The sequence below is a fragment of the Trichosurus vulpecula genome, chromosome 2 (genome assembly GCF_011100635.1).
Source record: "Trichosurus vulpecula isolate mTriVul1 chromosome 2, mTriVul1.pri, whole genome shotgun sequence".
Taxonomy (NCBI): Eukaryota; Metazoa; Chordata; class Mammalia; order Diprotodontia; family Phalangeridae; genus Trichosurus; species Trichosurus vulpecula.
The window spans coordinates 311,287,610-311,312,713 of NC_050574.1; the positions used below are offsets into that span (position 1 = coordinate 311,287,610).

The 25,104-nt window shown below is 43.9% G+C and overlaps 1 protein-coding gene across 7 annotated transcripts in view; it reads right to left on the minus strand.

Annotated features, from left to right (window-relative positions):
• BIN1 (bridging integrator 1) overlaps nt 1–25,104 on the minus strand; it is a 141,207-nt gene that overhangs the window by 34,403 nt on the left and 81,700 nt on the right. For 4 of the 7 annotated variants that reach the window (XM_036744124.1, XM_036744123.1, XM_036744122.1 and 1 more), the window contains exons 3-8: nt 23,578–23,632; nt 22,228–22,322; nt 15,509–15,604; nt 11,358–11,465; nt 795–880; nt 194–269 (exon numbers count right to left, since the gene is read on the minus strand). In XM_036744124.1, the coding sequence (XP_036600019.1) occupies nt 194–269; nt 795–880; nt 11,358–11,465; nt 15,509–15,604; nt 22,228–22,322; nt 23,578–23,632 (516 nt within the window). Of the gene's footprint in view, nt 1–193; nt 270–794; nt 881–9,966; nt 10,060–11,357; nt 11,466–15,508; nt 15,605–22,227; nt 22,323–23,577; nt 23,633–25,104 lie in introns of all 7 variants that reach the window. The other 3 variants (XM_036744128.1, XM_036744127.1, XM_036744125.1) reach the window with 1 other exon arrangement.

A 25,104-nucleotide genomic window follows, 5' to 3' on the forward strand; every position in this document is an offset into this window, starting at 1 on the left:
TGAGGAAACTGAGGCAAACAGGGTTAAGTGACTTGCTAGTAAGTGTCGGAAGCCAGATTAAGGCCAGGAATTCTATCCACTACATCACTGAGCTACTGGATAATGTCCCATAATGCCTAGTAATGTCCAGTACTGCAGAGGTTCCTGGATTAGGGTGGGATGACAAGGCCCCAGAGAGAAGGGACTTGCTTACCTTGCTCATCTCCTTGTGGAAATTCTCCTCCAGGCCAGCAATGCTCTGGAACGTGTTGACATAGAAACCAACACGGCTAAAGTGAGATGAAAGGACAGATGGTCAGGTGAAGGCAAAAGTCCAAGGAAATCACCTAGAAAGGGCTCAGGGTAGGTCCATGGTACATTCCATCTGCATAAACTCCTCAACACACACATACTCTGCCCAATAGCCCAACCAAAGGACAACTGACTATGAACCAGGCTACTTCCTTTAGTATAATGCATGGCTTCGAGTAGACCATTCAACTCATCTGGACCTCAGTTTACCCTTCTGCCTATGACTACTTATTGTATATACCTATCTCTGGGTGTGATGGCAGAAGCAAAGTACAGGGGCGTTGACTAGACATTGACCTCAGGAAGAATACTCCAATTGTGTTTGCAGCTATAGGATTTCTGGATAAGACTATTTTCTTGTCGTAAAGCCAAACACCAATTTGTTCCTTCTCACAGAACAAGGGTGGGGACTGGGTTTCCCCAACAAACTGAGGGCTTCCCAAGGGTAGGGGTCCATATCCCTTCCACTACAACAGGAGTTTTCCTGCCTTAGACCCACTCACCTGTTCCACAGAGATGGTAACTCTTCCTGCAAGTCAACATTCATCTCCTCAAATACCTTCTGAGCTTTGATGAGCTCCTCCTCAGCCTGGACAGAGAGAGGACATATTAATTTCCTAATCTGATTGATGATCCCCCCACCATTCTACCCCAAATCCTGCAGCTCTGGCTATCCCCCCACCATTCTAATCTTTCCATTCAAAACCCAAATTGGCAATATTAGTCTCAGGGTCCAAGAAGGCCCCAGTCACTCCAAAAGAAGACTTTCTCAAAAAGAGGCGACCCTACCAGAAGGTGCCCATTGCTCAACGGTCCCTATTCACCCACCCAGGGTCAGACATCCCCAAGCTGAGAGTAGGGACCCAAACCACAGAGGAGATGGCCATATTACACCACCTACTAAATCCCTGCAATTTTGCCTGTTGATGGCTTCAACCCATTTCCTCAGACACTTTCCTAAGCCTTCAGGGATAAATGGAGTGCGCTCTCTCTCTCCCTCTCTCTCTCTCTCTCTCTCTCTCTCTCTCTCTCTCTCTCCCTCCCTCCCTCCCTCTCCAAATTTGCTTACTTAAGGACCTTTCTCAGGAATTAGGGACAAGCTGTATTTAAAATATTTCTTTGGTGAGGAGTCATGGTACAGTGGACTGAACACTAAATTGAGAGTCAGAGACTTCGGTTTCAAATCCTAGTTGCATCACCTAGTTGCACTACCTGTGTGACCTTGGATAAGTTCTTTGACCTCTCTCAGCCTCAGTTTTGTCATCAATAAAATGGAAGCATTAGAGTAGATGGCTTCTGAGGTCCCCTCCAGGTCTAAATCTTTGATCCTATGACCCTCACTCAACATTCACCTTGAGACCCAATCCATTCTTGGTCTAACGCTTCACCTAACTTACCCTCACTGGCTTCTTCCTCCCCTGTTTCCCTCCTGGCTGGCAGGAGTGGTGCTTTCTTTGTTCCCCAAATCCACACCCACCCTCTGGAAACAGAAGGAAGTGGGGGCTCAGAGCTAACATCATTCATTCCAGGCTTTCTAGAACCATAAAATCTGGAAAGTTGGAAGAGACCTCAGAGATCAACCAAACAACTTCCACACCAATACCTACAATGGAACGTGTGGCAGTCCCAACATAACTTCCCCTTAGGGAATGAAACCTTTCATTCCAATTCAGAGATAAGACTTAGAATGTAAATCCCCCCTGGGAGATGAAACCCAATAACAAATTCATACAGAGATATAAATTATAAATATTGACTATGGAGGCTATTAGCATAGTAGACAACAGGAAAACTAGAGTTTGAATCCCACCTCAGATGCATGCTAGCTGTGTGACCCTGGTCAGATCACTTACATTCTCTCAGTCTCAGTTTCTTTATCTGCAGAATAGAGATGCTAATAGCAACCACAACAGAGTTGTTGTAAGGATCAAATGAGATAACATATTAAAACACTCTGCAAACCTTAAAGCACTATACAAATGCTAGCTAATATGATTATTATTTCCAAGGTCTAGTTTTGTTGGAAGGAAGGCACTATGATAGCCAATGAGGTATTCAATACCTCTTGGACTGAGTTCCACTACGTAAGTTCCCATGATTCTGAATCCCTACAGGGTCAGAAGCCTAAGGCTAAGAACTAGAGATCCACTAGACAAAAGGAGCTCATAGTATTCATACCTAAAACCACCCCCTGACCTGTAGAAAAAGCTGTCAAGTTAATGAGGAGTGGGGAGAGCCTTCATGGAACCTTTTGTTCTCATACAAATACAAACATAAACCTTCCAAAGTATGTTTACTGTATTCATACATATCAGAGGCAATGGGAAAAAATCCAAAAAACATTGGACCTAGAGTCAGGAAGCCCTGGGCATAGGTCTCACCTCTAACATTTAATTGGGTAACCATCTGAAGACAGTTAACCTCTCTGAACCTAGTACAACTCCCTAACTTACAGACTGAGATCTGCATTGGGGAAGGGCATTTCCAAGGTGATCACTGATGCTTAATGTACTGACCTAGTTACATGTACATGTTTATATTGATTTCAAGTTGTGTATTAGATTATATAATCTGAGAGCAAGGCCCAGAGTGCTCTTCAATATTTGCACTCATCCACCAATAGACTGCTATGTACTTGAGTTTACAGAATTAACTAGGTGGTACAGTGGATAGCCCTGGACCTGGAGTCAGGAAGACCTGAGTTCAAATCTGGCCTCAGACACTTAACAGCTATGTGATCCTGGGCAAGACACTCCACTTCAGTCTGCCTCAGTTTCCTCAACTGTAAAATGGGCATAAGAATGATGTGAGGATAAAACAAGATATTAGGGTGTGCATGCGTATGTGTAGTCATTTTCAGTCATGCCTGACTCTTCGTGACCCCATTTGGCATTTTCTTGGCAAAGATACTGGAGTGGTTTTCCATTTCCTTCTCCAGCTCATTTGACAGATGAGGAAACTGAGGCAAACACCATTAAGCTAGTAAGTGTCTGAGGTCAGATCTGAACTCAGGATCATGTCAGGAGTCTGCCTGACTCCAAGCATGGCACTCTATCCACTGAGCTACCTAGCTGCCCATGTAAATACTGTAAATATTCGTAAATATTATAATTTGTAATATTTGTAAAACTGTAAATCTTAAGGTAATATATAAATGCTAGTTATTAGCTATTATTCCTATCCCAGCTCTGATACTATGTGACCTGGAGAGTCACTTAACCTTTCTAAGACTCCGTTTCTTTATCTATAAAATGAGAAGGTCGGACTAAATGATCTGTAAAACCCCTTCCAGTTACAAATCCTATAATCCTGTGGTCCAAGTGTCCATTTTAATCACTGTTAGCTCTCTCAGGGGTATCAGTACTTTCAACCTCGTCTGAGTGCAGAATGAAAGGCTCTGTCGCTGGCCATGCTCTTTCTTCCATCCAAATACACAAGTAAACGGGGGAGAGAAATCTCATGGTTTATGTTGACACTGGCCATACCAAGACCCTGGAAAGCCTCACTCCCACCCCCAGCCCATGCTGGGTCCTCAAATATTGTCAGACAAGAAGGCTGAGGCCTCAGAAATGAAAGAGAAAATGAAACAAAGGTGCAAGGAAGTCAGCGGTTGTCTTGGGAACAGAACCATATAGAATCAGGGTTAAGGTCTATGGAAGGACCAGGAAGGGCCATCCAGAGATCATCTGATTCAGCCCCAACTTCAGATATTAACCACAATCTACACAAGAGGCAACTGTGGCCTAGAAAAGTTAAGACCAGGGGTGCGGAACAGATTGGTCCTGAGAAGTTCGGATTCAGTCAAAGGGCCGCACTTGAGGACCTAGAGGGCCACATGTGGCCTCAAGGCCGCAGGTTCCCCTGGTTAAGACTCTTGCCCAAGGTCACACAGTGGATGAGTGGCAGAGATGGGGAGGCGGGAGGTACCAGAATGTCCATCTCTTGCTTCAAGGTTCGCTGTTCTTTCTACCACACTACCCCATCTTTTCATATCACCTGTAGACTCCAAATTTATTGTCACGCTTCCCACAGCCAAGTGTAGAGACCTCAGAGAAAGAATAACCTCGACTAAACTGTGGCCTGCTTTCAAGATAGGCAGCCTGAAATTCAAGAGTCCATATTCATGCTGAGAGACAGTGAGGCAGGTCAAGGTTGGAGTGCTGGCTTCCATTACTTACTGTGTGACCACAGACAAGTCACTCAAGGCTTCTGAGCCTCAGTTTCCTCATCTGTAAAATGGATATAACACTCTACAATTATCTACCTCAAAAGTTTGTTGTGTGGAAAGCTTTAAAAAAAAACATTAAGTGCCATAAAAGTGAACTTTTGTTTTTATTTCTTAAAAGTTATTCCATCACTTTACTAAAGAAAAAGCATAATTTTTTTTTAAAAAGAAGTACCCTGGGTAGACCCAGGAGAACTGTGATTTTTCAAAGCCAAACCTATATGTAAGGAATGATCTGGTTCCTTCTCTCTACTGACTACTAATATTCCATCTCCTTACCTTCATGTTTGGCATTTCCAGCCTAATCTTTGGTCTAGGCTCCCTTCCTGTGACCCCCTCTTTGGAACCCTCCATTCTCCTTTCCTCACTCCTCTGTTTGACTAGTAAAGCCCTTCATAACCTGTCCTTTCTATCATTCCAGTCCTCTTACACCTTTTGCTCCTCCGTGTACTCTATGATCCAATGATAGTGGCCTCCTGACTGTTCCTCTCATAGGACACTCTATCTCCTGACTCCAGGTAGGTTCGCTGGCTCTCAAGAACTGGGCTTTTTGGGGACGTTTTTTTTTGCCTGTCTTTGTATCCCCCACTCTAGCACACTGCCTGATACGTAGTAGGTGCTTATTGCACAGATATTTAATGACTGATCCATAACAACTCCAAAAGACTCATGATGGAAAGTGCTATCCACATCCAGAGAAAGAACTGATGGAGTCTGAATGCAGATCAAAGCAGACTATTTTCACATTATTTTTTTTATGGTTTTTTTTTTCCTTTTGCAAATTGTAATTTTTTGGCAAACTGTTTCTTCTTTTACAACATGACTAATATGGAAATAGGTTTTACAACATTGCACATGTATAACCTACATTGCTTACCATCTTAGGGAGGAGAAAAGAGAGGGAGAAAATTTGCAACTCAAAATTTTATAAAAAGTAATGCTAAAAGTTGTCTTTACATGTAATCAGAAAAAAACAAAACACTATTTAAAATAAATAAATATTTGTTGACTCCCAGTCCATCAAACTTGATGTCGGTCAAGCAAAGGTTTAGGGCATGGAGGGGAGCTACAAGTTACATTTATTCCATACCCGTGATGAAGACAGAGCTGACAGGTAGAGGGAGTTAAGAGCTCCTAAACAGTGAGATATTATGAGAGAGGGTGGAGAGGGCAGCTTAATCAGCAACCCAGATCTCAGAATCATTAAATCTCGGAGTTGCAAGTCACCATAACAAAGGCCGTCCCTTATTCGACATCCCTGAAGAAAGGATCAAGGGACAGCTAGGTGGCACAATGAGTAGAGCACTGGCCCTGGAGTCAAGAGGACCTGAGTTCAAATCCAGCCTCAGACACTTGACACTTGACACACTTACTAGCTGTGTGACCTTGGGCAAGTCACTTAACCCCAATTGCCCTGCCTTCCCCCCTCCAAAAAAAAAAGAACTAGTCATTCCGAGTCATCGACTGCCCATGCTGCTCCCCAGGCCACCCTAACTCCACTTCAAGGACATCATTCTGTACCTATTGTATTGACTCACATGAAGGCTGTGGGCTTAATGCCACCATTCCCCAAGTTCAAAAAAGGACATTGGGAAAGGGTATGTGAGAACTGTGAGGCATGTTTCTTCAGTGACCTTGAGCAGCCTATCCAGATGAAGCAATCTCATTCTAGGAGCATGGCTACTCCAACAGGAAACACAGTCCTGTAAGCTGGCAAGCCCTCCCTTTTCTCTCTTTCCCCCCAGTCACCAAGCGTAGCAACTCAGACCTTCCTCCTGTAAACAAACCAGGTGAGGGAATGAGTCACTTACTTCCTGACAGGAGGGAAAAGACTATGAGCTCACTGGGTAAGGGTGACTCAGGAATTTGGTTTCTCTGAGTCATCACACAGTAATCTGCTGTGCCCCACCCAAGAAGAAAATCCAGCCTTCCTACTTTCCTCCCTCTGGCACACACACACTCAAGTGCTAGCTGGGAGGGAAATATGTCTCTAAACTCATGATTCAAGGGAAGTCGGCCCATACTGGCTCTTGCCTCAAAAATACCCAAAAGGTCTACAATGCATCTTCTACGGTGTCACTGGTGCCATCCACCAAAGATGTCATGCCATGTCAGTCTTCCCATTAGCGTTTCAGCAAGCCTTCAAGACCAGGAAAGAGACACTTCTTCCCACTCCTAGTGAAGAGGTGAAAGGTGGAGAGGTGCTCGACACCCCAAAATATTGACACACCGGGATACTGTCCCTTCCCACAATTCCTTTCTGCCTAACTAAAACCCATCTATCCTTCATGGCCCAGCAGTTATGTACCTGTCAGGATCCTTGTGAAGAAAGTACTTCATATATTAATGCAAAGACACAGTGGGGCTAGAGAACCTGGTCTTTGAGATGAAAAGACCTGGATTCCAGTTCTGCCCCTCAAACAGACTGGCTGTGTGACTCCAAGCAAGTCACTTAACCTCTGAATGCTTTAGGCTAATCTCTAAAACTCTAACTTACAGAGGTGGTACATCAGTGAAATCATAGGTCTAGTGGCTAGACTCCAGTCCCCAGCCCTACAAATGAGAGTTAGTATTATCTTTTCTCCTCCACAAAGCCTTCCCCTTACCATGTAATTAATTCCACACTGATCTTCCACTTTTTTCTGAACTCTTAGAGCACATGTTATCATTTGGGTACCTGATCATAACATAACCACTTTGGGCTCCCTCCCATACTACCTAGCAGAGGACCTTGCATTTAGTTGCTCAGTGAATATATTTGTTGAGTGAATGAATGGTGGGCACTCCCACCAACCCCAAACAGCAATTTAAAATGAAAAGGTTTCGGTTCCCACAAGATTCTCGGCACTGCATGGTGATCCCATCTGAGTAATGTTGCTCTGAGCTGGAAGGCCTTCTGAAGTTCTAGCTCTGTCTAGGGGACCTAGGGTTGAGTTGTTACAGGATAACAGGCAATTCCTTGTGATTCCTCTGTGAGTTCAGAGCCATGGAAAGTAGGCTGCTGAAAAGGAAGCTGCTTGTCACCTTTGAGGGAAAGGGCCACCAGAGTCAGTATGAGGTCAGAGTCTCTGCATCTGTACCCTGCATCAATTCCCAGTGGATGCCAACTGGATAGTGAGAGAATCTGAGTTCAACAGACTCAACTGTTTCCTCACAGGAAGTCAGATTTCCTCTGGACCAACCTAGGGGTCAGGTTGTTTCATAAAATGCAAGAATTGCCTGATGGCTCTGGGTTTCTGAAGTTTCTAGTTTCAGGCAACCAGACCTAGAGGGGTTAATTACAAAGGTTATCTAGACTCCAGACACAGATTGGGGGTGGGAAATCTGTTCTGTTAAAATAAAAAACAGATCCAAATAGGACAGCCAGCTTGGCAAGGAAGCATAACATCTGTAACAAGACATAAGTAAGTAGGTGCATGTGTGTGTACGTATGCAGTTTTTTGGAGTTTTTATTGGGGTCACTCGTTTCCTCCGCTCTAGCCAAGACTTTATGCCAGGGGTGAGTAATAGGGTAAAACTAGCTAGAGGACCCCAGTCCAACCGTACCCATCATCTCTGCTAGCAGCAATAGCAGCAGACACTCCTCCCCAGCCTTCACCCTAGGGATATAGCTAAGACCCGCCTCTTGGTTAGCTCTACCCAAGAATCCATTGCCACAGGTTATGCTGGGAAGGCCTGGCCACTGGCCAGATGCGTTTCAGGAAAACTTAAAAAAAAAATCTGGCCCTGTGTCAAGAGTGATTGCTTCTCCAGCCCCAAGGAATTCTCTGGGAGTTCCTTGAGTTGATTCAGGCACTAAGACTGGCCCCTTACCACTTCCCCTCCCTCCTATTCCCAAATGACATGCACTGATGGAGTCATAGACAAAGAATGAGCTAGAATGGACCACCTAAGCAAGTTGCTGCCCATTACTATCAATTTGTCCATTCCCCTGCCTCTGGACCAGGCTGTAGTGAGATTGGCAGAAAAAAGAAATGATGATGGTCTGGCTGCAGCATTCTCTGACCTCCATTGACAAGGCTTAATCACCCAGCTCCCTTAGAGTTGTCTCTCACTAGTACCTCACTAGATCCATGAAAATCAGCCCTGACTGTTGAGTCCTGAGTATAAAAGCCAAGCAATGAGACCTAATCAGTACTCCCAACAGATATTCAGTCATTTTTTTTAGGAGGATTAAGAAATCAGGCAGCAGACTGAACGGAAAAAACAGACAGAGGGTCAAATGAAAAATCTACTATCTTTTTCCTCTACTCTCTTTTTTCCTCTCTTCCTTTATTTTTCTATTCTATTCCCACTCAACCCTACCCCCAAGCTAAGTTTTCCCTGAATTTTTATAACAGAGAGTAGCAATAACACCAGATGTACTATAAAACTGAGAATGTAGTCATCTGGGGAAAAAGAGTTAAACCCATGGTTGAGGCAACCTGTTAATGATGTCTCTTTGCTTCGAGGATTTTTTTTAATGTCCAGGGGTAAATGACCAAGAGACAGTAGGGGGAGGGTGGATCAAGGAATCACAAAGAATTGTCAGAAAAACCTCTGCCAATAAGCTGAGATTCAAAAGATTTTTGTGCTCTGCTCACTTTTGAAAGTTTTCAGTCAGGCAGCTTATTCAAAGTCTTCTCATCTTTTATGGCCTTGCTTAGGTCCTCCCTTCTCTGGACAATTTGCCAACACTACTCCAGAGCAAACTGATCTTAATTTCTCTCAACTCCTGTAGCATTTCCAGTCTAAACCCCACATACAACCTCACAAGGAATGGTGCACTATTTGTTCGCCATTTGTTTGACTTGATTAGCCTTGGATCTGCAAAAGAGCTCACTCTATCTAATCCCTCCTCCCCCACCCCAACCCCTCAAGCCTTAGTACAGGACTGAGCACACAAGTGGTGTTCAATAAATGTTTATGTGAAAGTTCACCTGTCCAAACCTCTGTAGATTCCCCAAAATGGGTCCTTGAATCACAGATTCTTAAAGTTGGAAGGGACCTCTGGGGCAGGAAGGAGTGAGATTTTAGGGAAGGAGAGGGTAGAGCAGAAAAACACCCATGGAATCAGGATTGCCAGGGTGAGTGGAAAGAGACAAACAGGCTCTAATGGGGGGCCAACACTTTCAGTTTAGTATTCAGAAGAAAAAAAATATATATATATATATATATGTATGTATGTATGTATGTATTTTACAGGCCAAGGCTAGCAGGGAAGAGCCTAGGCTGGGAGTCAAGAAATCTGGCCTCCGATGACTGTGTGACATAGGGCAAGTCTCCTAACCTAACTCTGGGATTGTCTCAGAGGAAGGGAGACAGATGAAATCACTGCCTCCAGGGCCCTTAGATGTCTGTTTGAGGAAGGAGGGGCAGAGAACAAAAGAGCTAGAGATATGGGACCTAAGAGAAAAGGACAGGGGGAGGGCAGCCAGAAGGCAATTCAAGCAAGGTTAGGAAGCCATCACCTGATTTCGGAGCAGGTTAGTTTGAGCTACGAGATGAGCCTGAAGTTTCCCTTGGCACCACTGGGGGGCAGCTTTCTCAAGCAGCGAGACAGGCTGAGGGGGTCAGGGCAGAGTAAGGGGAGTGGAGGGCATGGGGGGAGTGGGACATGATGGGAAGCAAGGTCAAGGCCAAAAAAAAAAGGAGAGGGAGAAAAAACAAAAGGGTGAGGGAGAGAGAAAAGAGACAGAAACATGGATTTTAGACACACAGATCCAAACACAATGCAGTTATAGACAGTTATCTCCAGGCACCCGAGCCCCTAGCCAGGCAGAGAAGGAGGGGAGCCGCTCAGTGAGCAGTCCTCCACCATGCCCAGCTTAGTGGACCATTGAGACCTTGGCATGGGGAGGGGGCTGTGAAGAACTCCAGCTAAAGAAAGCCAAACACAAGAGCTGTTAATAGTGGGGGAGAACTGGGGGCCACCCTAGCACTGAGCGGGGTGACTCGTTACTGAATGAATCTTCGCCTCTGGCCCCACCTTGTATGAGAAAGCTGCCGTTGCTGACTTCCACAGGTCTGCCCAGTCCAGAGGAGGGGTCAGTTCAGAGTTCCATAAAGGGCAGTATCAAGTGACCAAGACAGAATTTCTCTCGGGACAGAGGGCAGGGCACCATGGGCTAATTCCCAAGGGGGTGGGAGTGGGGTGGCATCTGGTTCAGTGAAACTGGAGCCCTGGGTCACTGTTCTTATTCAGGAAAGTCACTTCAGAGGAGGGGATCAAGGGGATGGTGAATCAGGAGTCAAGCCGGGCATTCTCCCAAAAATGGAATGGGAGAACATGCTGCCAGAGAGAAGGCTAAGCAGCATTGGGGAGGAGAGAAGGGGCAGAGCCCCCAACCATCAGGGCTGGGGAGCTATGGCACGATTTACTCTCAACCCAGCACAAGATTAAAATTCCCAAATTCCTTGGGGACTGGGAGGTTAGGAGACCCAGATTCTAAGCGCAGTTCTGCCACTCAGAAGCTGGAAGACTTTGGGCATATCACATCCACTCCCCCATCTACTGAACAGGCTTGTTCTAAGAATCAGATGAGAGAATGGGTGTAAAAACATTATGGAAAAGTTCAGAGAGCTGTTTCAAATGGATTAGGATTTAATACAGAAGGAAAGACTTCTTTTGAGGATGCCAAATCATCACTTCTCCTCTCATCAGAGGACCCAGAAAATCTTGAGTCCACTAATCCTCTTCCACTTGTTACAGAAAAAAATATACCTCTCTTCCTGGGTTACTTCATGAGTTACAGGAAGGGAAGGTGGTCCTGTACCCCTACTCATCAATTCGATACCCGCTGGTCCCCCACCTTGTCCCACCTCCACCTGCACCCACAGCCCCAAGCCCCCTGGCTTATACCTTGGCAATTTTGGCTTCATCTTTCTTTTTGGCAGTCTGAAGAGACTCATAATGGTGGCGGGCACTGTCATAGTCCACCAACTTCCTCCCACGCTTAGCAATTCGAGACTGTGGAGAGAACACAAAGTGGGAGAGGAGAAAAGTTTAGCAGGGAATCACACAAGAGCCTTGTAGCGTCCATGACACCAGCTAGTTCTAAAGGAAGTTTTTCCATGGCAAGGACCTTCTTCCTTAAGATTCATGCTCTACAAGGCTGACCAATGTGTTATCACTACTAGGATGGGGCAAGGAAAAAGCAATCAGACCTCTTCCCACCATGTTCTCCCACAAATGGGAATAAATTCCCACCTCAGTGCCTTTACTTGTGTTTCCCAGGCTCGTGGAATACTCTTCCTCTCCACCTATCTAAAATCTACCCATCTTTCAGGACTCCACCACCTGAATACCTGTTTTTTCACTGGCCATATCCCATGTCTGGAATGCTCTTCCTCCTCCCTTCTGATTCCTGACTTTCCTGGCTTCCTTCAAGATCCAGGTCAGATCCTAGCTTCCAAAGGAGACCTTTCTGGTCTCCAGATTCTCTCCCCCTTCTCTCCAGTTCCTTCACTCTGAGATCATCTTCTACTTACACTACATATAACTTCAATACACACAGTTGTTTATGTGTCATCTCCCCAGTTAGAATGTGAGCTCCTTGAGGACAAGGATTATTTTTGCCTTTCTTGGTACCACTAGCACTTAGCATAGTGCCTGGCACAAAGTAGGCATTTAATAAATGCTTGTTGACTGACTCAAACAACTCCCACTCACCTCTTCATGAAGACTCCTCTGATGACTAATTCACAGATCTCACTTCTTTGAATTAATTCCTATTTCACTGAGTGCCTCTAACACCCAACTTAACACCTATAAATATATATATATATATATATATATATATATATATATATATATATATATATATATATATATATATATATATATATATATATATATACACACACATACACACACACACACACAGCCCTCTTCATAAGCTGCTTGAGGGCAGGCTTCAGGGGCGCCTTGCCTTCTTGTATCACTCCTAGTGTTCAGTACAACATACAGTAAGTAGTCGGTAAAAACTTGTAATCACTGAAATTCTGGGGAGGTTTTGTAAGCTGATGGTTTAAATCATAAGTTTGCCAAAAGGTCATTCATCCACCCTCATGCCTGAGATTTGGGTGAGCGGCTTCTTAGAGAGATAGTTATTCGACCTCCACTTCTATGGGAGCCTTCCTGGGCTCTGGGTGAGTCCTGGCAAAGTGTCATCCTGGGATTGCCCCACAGGATTTGTCCCAGTGACTGATTCAGTGCACCAGAAGTCAGTGTAAAGGTATAAGGTGAGCGAGTTCCATGATAAACTGCAGAGTGAGAATCCTCCCCATTTTCTTCCAATGGGGATACCATCAGGGCTCCAGTGCTCACCAGTGCCAAGGGCTTCTAAGAACTACAGCTTGGGTCTCTCTTAGATTTGAGTTATCAGGAGCTCAAGAGAAGGGCTAGGCCACTGGGACTGTTTGGTAGGAGGTATAGCTGGGTCATCCCAAACATGAGGCATATTAGCCCACTTTACTCACGAATCATTCATGAAGAAAGCACTCTGAGCCAGGATGGTGGAGGGTGGGGGGTGGGGCACACAGTGCAGTTAGACTGAAAGGGAATCTGTTCATGAACTTGACCATATGAAGTCCACATTGTAATCACTAAACCAAAGTTTAGTGTAATCACTAAACAAAGCAGTGACTCCAGAGATGCTTAGGAACCCTGAGGATGGCTCAATCTTTATAGAATCGGGCAATTCAGTGCTTACCATGATCCCCAGAGACATTCAATAGTTACCAACGCAGGTGTATCATTTCTAGAGTCTGAGGCTATGGTAAAAGCCTGGGTTCAGACATAGTCACTGAAAGGTCCAAGGAACCCATACTAGGCCTACCCACTGAGAGAGATTATGCAAGAGTGCAAGGAAGAGGGACTGAGTGACAAAGAGAGACAGAGACAAAGACAGAGAGATAATGGAATAAACGTGTAAAATGAGACATATTTTTGGATATAGCCGATTTGGGATTTTTTTTTGCTTGTATATTTGTTATATAAGGGTTTTGTTAGTTTTTTTTTTTCTAATGAGGAAAGGTTGGAATGAGAGAAAATAAATTTTTCTTACTTAAAAAATGTAATTTAATTTTTAAAAATGTACAGAGAGGTGGCTGACAGTATAGAGTAGACATTCAAAGAAATAAGGTCTACGCCAACATAATCACTTCAACTACACTGATTAGACTAAGGAAGCCAGTACCAGAATAGGGGGGGCAGAGATGAATGAATACTACCTTTATCCCTCATCTCCACCCTCACCCCCAATCACCCTGCAGAGAATCCAATCCACTCTCCAAGCTAGCTAACAGACTTTTCTCTGAGACAGTACCTCAATTTCCTGTCTGAATTCCCACATCTCCACCCCCATCCCCAACACACACACACACACACACACACACACACACACACACACACACATGAAGATGAAAACCAAAAGCCCAGAGAACCAGCTGAATTCAAATCTCCAAAGTATATCAGGACACTGACTCTCTCCTACTCCCAAATTGAAGACTCAGGCACAATCCACAGAAAAACACATATAATTAAAAACCCACAGCAACTAGACCAAACAATTCTTAAAATTGCCCTTCTTCCAGGAAGTCTTTCTAGCCTAACTTAATGAAAGATGGTGATGCCTCCTCTTTATGCAAATTCCTAACTTCCCCCAGACCCCTTGCATCACTCAATGCACTGATACCTTTAGAAACTTGCAAGGGATATGAAACTTGATGTGAATGTATTGGCTTAATTGTTTAAAAAATTTCTGCCTCGTGGCTATTATAAATATGTCTGCATGAGATAATTCTGACCATCTGAGAAGATGAGTTTCCTGAAGACAAAGAATACACACCTATGTGTAGCTGGACCTAATTCATACCCAATTCCTTGATGAGGAATTTGGAGGGAGAGAAGAAAGGGAAAAGAAAAGAGAGTATGTAAGAGAACAGGGAAGAGGAAAAAAAAGAGTGATTAGAGTGGGAAGAGGGGAAAAAAGGAAGGAGAAAAGAGAAGGGGAAAAGAAAAGAAGAAAAAGGAGAGAGAAAAAGATGGAAAAGGAAGAAAGGGAAAAAGAGAGAAAGAAGGAAAGGGGAGGAGAGAAAATGAGGGAAAGAGGAGGGGAAAACACAAAAAGAAGGGAAAGCAATAAAAAAGGAAGGAGGGAAGAGAATAAGCAAAGGAAGAAAGGAAGGAGAAGAAAGGGAGGAAAAGAGAGAAGGGGTAGAAAAAAAACAAAAGAGAAAGGAAAAGAAAAAAGAGCAAAAGAGTGAGAAAAGAGGAAAGGAGAAGGAAGAAAGCAAGAGAGCAAAAAAGAGGGGAAGAAAAAAGAGAAGGAAGAAAAGATGAGAAAAGAGAAAAAAGAAAAATGAGGAATTAAGGAAAATGGATACTAGAGAAGGGTAGAGAGGACAGACAACCTAGGCTAAAGTACATATTTACAATTTGATTAGAATTCTTCCTGGTCCGCCTCCTTCTTTCCTTCAGATCTTTGGCCTGAGCTAATTTTCAATCCCAAGCTAAAGGCAGTAGTACAGACAGTACAGGCTCCATCTCCTCTCCCATTCAGGCCCAGCTCTTCTAATTCTCAGAGTTGCTCTGCCACGGTTTCTCTATAATACTCTGATCCCCCACCCATCTCCCCTCCAAGGCCATGATACTAATTAAAGAAGGAGAACCAGTTTCTCATTTGGCCTATCCTTGTCCCACCCTCTCCCCACTCTAAAAATAATTACTATAAACCATATGTTCCTTCCATCCTGTTTCAACTAAGTTTATCAGGAACCTAAATGCATCAGGAACAGAGAGCCCCACATAGTACCTGGCAACCCTCATCCAGTAGTTGGAAGAGGCAAAAACAGGGTCCTTTCAAGCTTCCTGTTCTCAAGTCAGAGGAAAGGCAACATCTATTGGGCCAATGAGATTACCTACAAAGCTGTTTGGTTTTCCCTCTTCCCAATCTCCCTACCCTAGTCTCCAGAAACAACAGCAATTTCAGATCAAGGAGGGCTTCTTACTTTGATGTCAGGAAACTGGCCTAGATAAGTGTCCATGGTCAGAAGTGCCTGGTCCACCAGTTTCTGATGGTAATCCATCCATAGTAGGTCATTGTTCTGTAACAGAGGCACATATACACCAAAGTAGTCAGCACATGCACACTGCCAACTCCCCGCCACCCCCTGCCACCCCCTTGGTCACGAGGATGGTCATGAGGATCACCCATGGTATATAAACATATTTTTAAAATTATTTTTATTATAATTAGTTAAAAGTAATTTGAAAATATCCACATATAAGCAATTAGTATTCTTGCTAATCCCAGTGGGCCTAGGGTAAGGTAGGTAGGGGGAGATCATTTATTTTACAGATAAAGAAACTAAGTTCCAAAAGAGGGAGACTACTGTAAGCTGAGGAAAGACTGAAAATGAAATGACTATGACAATGTAAATGGAAAGAACCACCAAAAAAAGCAAACATTAACAACATTACAAAGAACAAGAAGAGATGAGAAGGAGAGGTCTGAGAAGAAAGCCCTGTCCCATCTCTTTGCGGAGGTAGGAAGCTCTTGGGTGTGGTACATTGCATATATTTTCAGACTTTTTTTGATATAGTGATATTTGCTGGAGTTCTTCTTTTCTTTTCTTTCTTAAAAATATATATGGGAAGGCTCTCTGGGACCAGGAGGGAGAATAATGCTGGGCAAAATTTTGGTGATTTAAAAAAAAAAGAAATCAATAAAAACATATTTAAAATAAAACTTTAAAAAGAAAGAAAATGGACCACAGATATAGAATACTGCATATATTACTAGATTTTTTTCCCAAGTCCTGATTACTTTTACTGATTTTTTTTTCTCTTTTTTTCTTTTTTAAAAAATTCTTTGTTCTATGGGATGGCTCCTCTGAGAAGGGGGAAGGAATGAAAGGAAGGAAATTTGGTGACATAAAAACAAAAAAGTTTATTTTTAAAAGAAAATAGACCCCAGAGCTCCCTTCTCTCAGGTCAATGCCTCCTTCAGAGGACACAGTGCCAGGAACACAGCAGGTGCTTAATAAATGCTTGTTGACTTTACTTATAATTAAGGGTTGATCTGTGTATGGTTTAGGCTAGAAGCAGAATAATCTGAATTCAGAGGATGGAGAGAGGAGTGAGGACTGGAGTACTCAGGGAAGACATCACAAAGGAGATGGCACTCGAAGGACAAATACTATTTGGGAAGATGGAGAAGACAAGGTCTAGTCTGGAGAAAAGAAACAAGACCTTTGAGAGGAGAGTATTATAATCATCACGGTCATTTTCATGGTGATTTTTGCTTTTATATTTATTATCTTATATCCTCTCCCAGTTGCTCTCCTAGGCTTCTCTCCTTTTTAGAAAATGAGAAGGCCGAAGGTCAGACAAGTTAGGTGACTGGATCAAGGTCATCAAGTTAGTGGCTGAGCCAGGACTAGAACTCAGGTCTCGGGATCTCCCCAAGTCCAGAACTAGCTGCACTACGCACTATACATAATTCCTCTAAAAGGTCATGCTTCACGATGATTGCCAACCCAGAAGTGGCTAAGTGGTAAGAGCTTTGGCAGGACAAGATCTTTGGAGGCAACAGCCATCTCGATCTCACTCCCTCAACTGATAGCTCCAGAAATTCCTGCTTCTCTGGAAACCCTTCCCTGGCTAACCAAGAAAGGGGCTCTGTTTTGTGTAGGTATGTGTCTTCCATGTTTGGTTTTCCCACTGGTTGCAGGGTACAATGTGCCCCTCTCAGCCATACTCTCTCATTGGTTTAAGGGCAGCATTTACCTTTGGTGGTTAGACGATGGAGCTGAGAGGTGGGGAAGAGGGAGAGGAGGAAGCCAACAAAATTATAAAGATTCTTTATCACTCTCTGGCTCTCCCTAGCAGTACCCATTTCCTGATTTTAATGATGTTCCAGTCCCAGGATCCCATCTCCTATGTTCTATTCCCCTACAGCCTTGTTTTCACAGCTGCCACTCTTCTGTCTCTGCCAGGGGTATCTGAAGTTTAGTCAGGGATTCCTGAAGCTGGAAAACCCTTCAAGACCTAAATTAGGAATGAATTTCCTATGGTAGGATTTCAGGCATGAGACTTGTTGGTGCCCCCTCTAACCACCCTGCTTCACCCTCCATCCAGGTTTGACTCTTCTGTCCAAGTGGGCAAATCAAAGAAGGGTCATTTCGGGACAAGAGGTCCCCCTTTTTAGTAGGTAGCTGGTCAGACACACCATGTGTTCCACTCCCCTTTTACTCCTTTACTCAGCCTTGTACCCCCACCCCATCTCCCTAGCTCTGACACCTTGCCTTGTGTTTTCTTCTCTGTGGCCTCCCTCTCTCTGCCTCTAAATACCCTTCAGCAAATGATGAATCAACCCTTGAGGTCTCTCAAGCTGCTGGGTCAGCCAGTCTGCCCTCTTGCCTTCTCCAGTTTCACATTTAGTCTACCTTAACAAAAAGATTTTCAACTGCCCAAATTCCTCTGACTTTTCTTTTTTTTTTCCCAAGATAGAAAACATGTCTAGAAGACCTCGAGGTCATATGGATTTTCCTCAGGGTCATAACTATGGAATAATCTCGCAAGATGGGCCACAGTTAGAAAGGCAACATAGTACAATGGAAAGAATCCTGGATTTGGAGGCAGGGGCAACCTGGGTTCACATCTTCTCACATGTGAACTTGGGGCAAGTCACTTAGTATCTCTGAGACTCAGTTTTCTCATCTATAAGATGGGACTAGTGATACCTATCTCCCAGTATTGTTGTGACGATCAGGTGAATCAATATATGGAAAGCCCTTGGCAAACCTTAAATCAATTATGTCTGCTATTACTGTTTGCTCAGATTATATTGTATCATTTCTTGTGGCTTTTGAGGTCAGATGTTAACTAGTCCTGATTTTAGGAGGCATGGTAGATAAAGGAAAGAAACACAACTGCCAAGTCAGTGGCCCTGGGCTCAAATCCCACTTCTATTGTTTACTACTTATGGTCTGACTTTGGGCAAATCATTTCACATCCTTTGATCTCAATTTCCTCATCTTTAAATTGAGAGGTTTGGACAAGAAGGGATCTAAGGTCCCCCTCCCAGCTCTATATCAATAGCCCTGAAGTATTTCTTCGAATTTTTCTCCTTTCAGTTTATTTTCACCACTCCCTACTGTCTCTTTTTTCACTGACTTAGTCGCCCTTACTGAGGTCCCATCAGTTCAACAGACGTTTATTAAGCACTTGTTATGTACAAATTCATCACTAAAGTCCTTCAATGGCTCATCATGTGATGGAGATGGCTCTGGGCTCTGGAAGATTATAAACAAGATTGTCCAGATCCAACCAAGCTGGAAAGGCTTCAAATATGGGCCCAGTGAGGAGTTGGTTGTCTGCCATGCAAGGACCAGTCTGAGTGTGGAGAGCTGGCCATCAAATGATGCTATTTTCTAACTACAGCCAGTCATAAAGATGACATCGACTGAGATATATACAGGGCCTGAAATCTACAATGGAGGGAGTACAGATGCTAGTGAAATCATAAGCTTTTTCAAGCACTGAACTAAGGTGAAGCATGTGTCAGGATCTGAGGGCTAAACAAAGACAAGTAAGACTAAAGCCTACCCTCAAGGACCTCACAATCTAGTAGAGGAATATTTGTAACGTTCAATTAAATGTAAGAGAGAGATTTCATTGGGGAAAGGGAAAGAGACTGAGTCTTTACCACTTCGGCTAGAAGAGCCGTGGTGTCTTAGGAGCACGATCCCACGACTGATCAGCATGGAAGATTTGTCTGCTCCATTTCCAACCCTGGCCATTCCTTAGACTACCTGGTCTGCCACCCTCTCCTGCCAAAGGGGGAAGGGGTATCACCATATTGAGACTGAACTGAGAGTGGGCACCCAAACAGCTTAGAACTCCTAAACTAGAACAATAAGCCCACCTCATCCTCCCCCATAGCAGGGATTACAGGTATGCTCCACCATGCCCATTGAGAATAGATTTAATTAACTTTAACATGCATCACGGCACGGTGGAAAGGATTTCCCACAACTAAACAAGTCAGACTAGATGATTTTGTAAGGTCCCTTCCAGCTCTAATATGGTAGGAGACCCAGACAGTATTCTCACCAGGTTTTCCTTGTATCTTGGAGGGGGTGGGAGGGAAAGGTTAAATATGGTATTAAACAAAAGGCCTCTGAAGTTGGCTAAACAGCTGGAAGGTCAAAGCTTATGAAAAACACAAGTCTAGAGGATGGGTTAAGAAGAGAGCAGCCTAGAAACAAACATGGAGGCGAATTTATTCATTCATTTAGATGGCTTAATTGATGCTGAGGGTGTATACCAGTGATCATCATGACAAGCAACCAGAGGGAGGCTGAACTACACATTTTCCCCAACGGTGGAGTAGAGGAAGAGACTTGGAGTCAGACTACCTTGGACCCAGGTCCCACCTTTGACTGCTAATATGTTTCAATAGAACGTAGGCCCTTTGAGGGCAGGGGCTTTCTCTCTTTTTTTTCTTCTTTTGTTTTGTTTTGTTTTTGTCTTGCATTTCTAGGACCTAGGAATTCCTGGTTACTTGGCACATGTTAAGTAATCTTTCAGACTTGTCTGATTCTTCATGATCCCACATTTGGGGTTTTCTTGGCAAAGATGCTGGAGTGGTTTGCCATTTCCTTCTTCAGTTCATTTTACAGATGAGGAAACTGAGGCAAACAGGGTTAAGTGACTTGGTCAAAGTTACACAGCTAGTGTCTGAGGCTGAATTTGAACTCAGGAAGATGAGTCTTTCCTGTTCCAAACTCAGTACTCTATCCCCTGTGCCACCTAGCTGCCCAACTGGGGCACAGCAGGCGTTCATCTTCTCTGTGACTATTCTCTCTCCTGGGCCCTTTCTATCAGACAGCCTACCCACCTTGATAGTGAATGAGACTCCAGAGTTAACAGGGACCATAGAGGCACTTACGAAATCTTTCCAATTCTACCCTAGGCCTCTTAATTGAGAATCTCCAGTAGTTTGAGGAAGGGGTTAAGTAAAAAAAAAAATAGAGACAGGAGAGAGGGTAGGAGATGGGGGTCAGAATTCAGCATGGTTGTTACTAGAAAAACAAATGCACACACAGACATGTTTGCTCTAGGTTTCTGCAATAAAAAACTCTCATTTATATCATGCTTCTAGGCCTACAAAGCATTTTCTTCACAACTACCCTATGAGGTAGGTAGTACATATTTAATTCCCCTGCAGTCCTCTAACATGGATCCTCTCCATTTTACAGATGAGAGAACTGAGGGTCAGAAAGATCCAGTGAATTGCCAAGAGTCACATAGCTAGTGAGCATGGTATTCAAGATCTGGGAGACTGACACGGGTCTACTAGATCCAATGTCCAGCGCTCTTTCCATGACACTGCACTACTTCTACAATGACATTATATTTTAGCTAAAAATGCAACCAGAAAGGATAATGAGCAAATTCATGACATGGGGTCTCATTTATACTTCTATCATAGCTTAAATTTGAGTAAAACCCTGGGTGGGCCTTGATTTTTAAGGGCTTAAATCATGCTGCAGAAATGTCAAATCTGTTCAATTCAAACACCACTGCAAAGAGTCAAAAACATTATTGTTTATTAGTAGATGTTAGTGATTTCAATAAAAGTTTTAGTTAAAATTAACAGCAACAACAAAAGCAAATTAGACCTGGTAACATAAAAGTGCAAAGATCCCTAATGAATGAACATTCCAACTGCTCTGAAGGACCCCGGGATCCAAGACCAGCCATTGGAGCATTAACATCCAAGGAACATGAAGAATAGGGCCTGACAACAGTTAAAAACTGTAATGTCAAGTTGGCAGTTGGGATAAAACAAAGGCATCACTAATTCCTCTGAAAACAATTTACTTTCTTCTTTTCACCAACCCCACCTAGGAAGAGATGGTCTGGGCCTATGAGTGGCTAAAGAGAATTAACCATGGGGCTCATTTCCAAGCTTATGAAATAGGAAGGCCTCACTGGTTTTAGGTAACATTTGCATTCAATCGAGTCTGAATTTTATTTAGAGCTAGACTCTTAGTGACCACTGAGCTTAATCTCTTATTTTATAGCTTATTTTATATTCTTAGGTCACTTAAAATTACCTGCTCATACATACAGGATCAGTGTTGAAAGGGACCCTAGAAATCATGGACCACTCTCACTTTTCAGAGAGGAAGCTGGTAAAGCTGAGGTTCCAGATCCACACATCTTAAATTATAGCAAACCACCAAAGAACTGTAGAATTTAAAACGACCTTAGAAACCACCTAGTCTAAACCTCTCATTTGACAAATGAGGAAACTGTGGTAGAAAGGTGCAGTGACTTGCCCACAGTCACACAAGTTACTGGAGCAGGGCAGACCTAGAACTAAGATCTCAGGACTTCCAGACCAGTGTTCTTTCCACATTTCATTCTTGACCAAGTTTTACTTTTTATTTTTAATTCTCTCTTCCTTCTCCATCCTTTCAGAGGAAAGAAGATATACACTTCAGAGTCAGGGGGAGGAATAAATATGCTTCCACCGATAAGGGAATAAAGATATGGCCAGATACTTCTCTCTCCCTGACCAACATGACTGAGCCCCATAACTCCATCTTCATTCTAGGCTGGGCTCTTCCTGACCCTCAATCACCATTTTTAAAAATCATTTCCTCTCTCCCCTGGCCTCCTCTCCCCCAATCCCAGACTCAGACCACAGCCTTACTTCCGCTATTTTGTTTGTCTCCTCTCTCCCAGGCCAGTCTGGTTCATACACCTCTTGCAGACACTCCGTGAGCTTCTTAGAGGCTTCATGCATTGCTGAAAGGGACACAGAAGAGCTCAATGCAGAATCACAGGCAGAAGTGGGAAGAATCAGGGACTCCTCCTTCCCTTCCTGCCCACCAACACCAAACCTTTTCCCACTTCCTCAGATTCCTTCTGATCCCACCCATCAGAGGCCCTGGCTTCTAGCTGCAACCAATCCTAGTCATGGTTCCCACCAACAGAATAAGGATCAGAAAGGGCTGCCTGTAGGGAGTTAGTGCCGACCCCAGGGCTGCTCGGACCCTAGCGCTTGGCCTGTTTCCTGGGTAATACCAGACAGGCTTAGTAGGAGTTGGAACGGTAGGCGCCCAGAGGAAAGACTTCCGTCCCTAGCAGCCCCCCTAACAGCACCCCCCTCCTGCTCTGATAGCCATCCTTTCTCATGCAGGCAGAGTCCATTCACCAAGGACTCACAAGCCCAGTAGGAGGAACCCAGCTGGCCACTACCTAATGCTCTTGAACCAGTGCCTAACATAAACATGCTTTAATTAATGGGAACATCTTTGATACTTTACAAGGGCATCCTGCCCCGTGTCTCACATAGCTCATACAGCTCTGATATCAGCTGGCTACATGCCTGAGCCTTCCCATGCCTCTATGGATACTGTAGGACAGCACCCCCCTTCTGTTCCCATACTCCTTTGGAAACTACCTTACCACAGCCCTAGTTTTTCCCATATGCTTGTAGGAAACATAGTTTACAACAATCCAGATTCTTCCCACCAGATATCGATCTTCCCATGCTCTCATTCCCTTACCCCTTGAACACCTGCTTCTGCTTATGTAGTGCAAAACCCTATAAAACTGGATAATGTCTGCCAATAAATCGGAGTTATATCCATCTTGGCTCCCACCTCATCATTGCATACTGAGATAGGGCAACTTACTGGTCAAGACCCTAACAGCTGCCTAACCAGGACCCTGTAGATGCATGTTCATTTGTCCACCCCGGCTAATACTTCTTAGAGAATCAGGATCCAATATAAACATAAACCTAGAGGCAATTCCTACTATGCCATTGCTTTCAGGCTGTCCTCTCAGATTAGCATCAGGATTAAAAATAACCCTGACCTGAGCCGAATATACCTAAACCAAGGTGCCCAAGTCCCTTCATCCATCCATCATAAAAAGTCAGAGAAGATACCTGGGCCCCAGTCATTGCCAAGACACAGGCTATAGAGATGGTCATGGAAAACCCTGCCCCTTGCTCTGGTCATGGAAAACTCACCCAGGGAAATTCCTACCTTACCTTTGACAGATGCCAAATAGGTGCGGAGATCCTTTTGCAGCCTGGTCCCTTCCGTCTGCAATGACAAACACAAACCTTTGGTTGAAATCTCTGCGTGTAGAGGAGCTGATTCATGCCCCTCCCCCAAACTCCTATTTATTCATTCAGTCAGTCTTTATTAAAAACCTACTATGTGCTCAGCACTGGGGTAGGCACTGTGGGGTATACAAATGAAGTATAAGCCTTGGATAACATCCTCGAGGCACACACAAGAAAAGAAAATCACAAAGGATTATACAAAGGGGTGACTAGCCGAGTGCCATAGGAAGAGGAGGAAGTGATTGAGTATTTACATAGTGCCTACTATGTGCCAAGCACCATGCTAAGTATTTTTTACAAATGTTATTTCACCTGATCCTCACAAATCTTCAAGGTGGGTGCTATTACAAGTCCTATTTTACATATGAGGAAACAGGAACAAACAGAAGTCAAGTGGGAAGGTAGAGGGAGGAATGGAACACTGTGTGCCTACAATGACCAAGCCTGACCCCAGAGAAGCATTGAGGAAATTTACTGCCCTCCTTCCACTGCAGAGTTAGGGGACTATGGCTGTAGAATATCACATATAGTATCAGACAAGGTTGATGCGTTCGTTAAGTTTTGCTGAGCTGCATTTTTCTCTTTTTCTTTTCTAATCTTTGCTGTAAGGGATGGTTCATTGGTAGGGAAGGGCAAAGAGATGGAATACGACCCCAAAATAAAAGGCAGCAAAAACAAAAAAAACCAATAAACAGAAATGTTTTTTAAAAAATGCTAATACTAGACTTGTAGCCAGGAGACCCGAGTTGAGTCCAATTCCAGCGCTTGCCAGTTGTATGACCGAGGGCAAACTCACTTCAGCAACTAAGGCCTCAGTTTCCTCAACTATAAAACGGGCATGCCACTATTTTTACTGCCTACCTGACAGAGCTGTTTTTAGGTAAGTATTTTGAGAAGTGTTATACAAGCGTGAGCTGTCATTATCTAGTCGAATTGACTTGAAGAATGAAAGCGTTCTATGGTATCCTAGTTACAGGATCCACAACGCTAGCTCGGAACTGTGGGGCGCTGGCTGGCCTCATCAGAGTTTAGGGATTGACTGAATGACTACCACTGCTAAGCCTGGGACCCGGTTCCACATGACTGACCCAAAAACAGGAGATAGCGATTCGCCTGTATTTGTTCAACACATACATGTGGTTAATCTGATTTCAGATGCATGGTTTCCCCACGTCGTCTCCCCCATTATCCCATGCCCAGCCCCTGTCCTTCTTTCCTTCTCCTCTGGCCTTCTTCTGTATGCTCAGGTCTTGCTTTTCTTTTCTTTTTGAGGGGAAGGGCAGAGCAATTGGGGTTAAGTGACTCACCCAAGGTCACACAGCTAGTAAGTGTGTCAAGTGTCTGAGGTCACATTTGAACTCAGGTCCTCCTGACTCCAGGGCCAGTGCTCTACTCACTGCGCCACCTAGCTGCCCCTATGTCTTGCTTTCCCATGTGTCAGACAAAGAT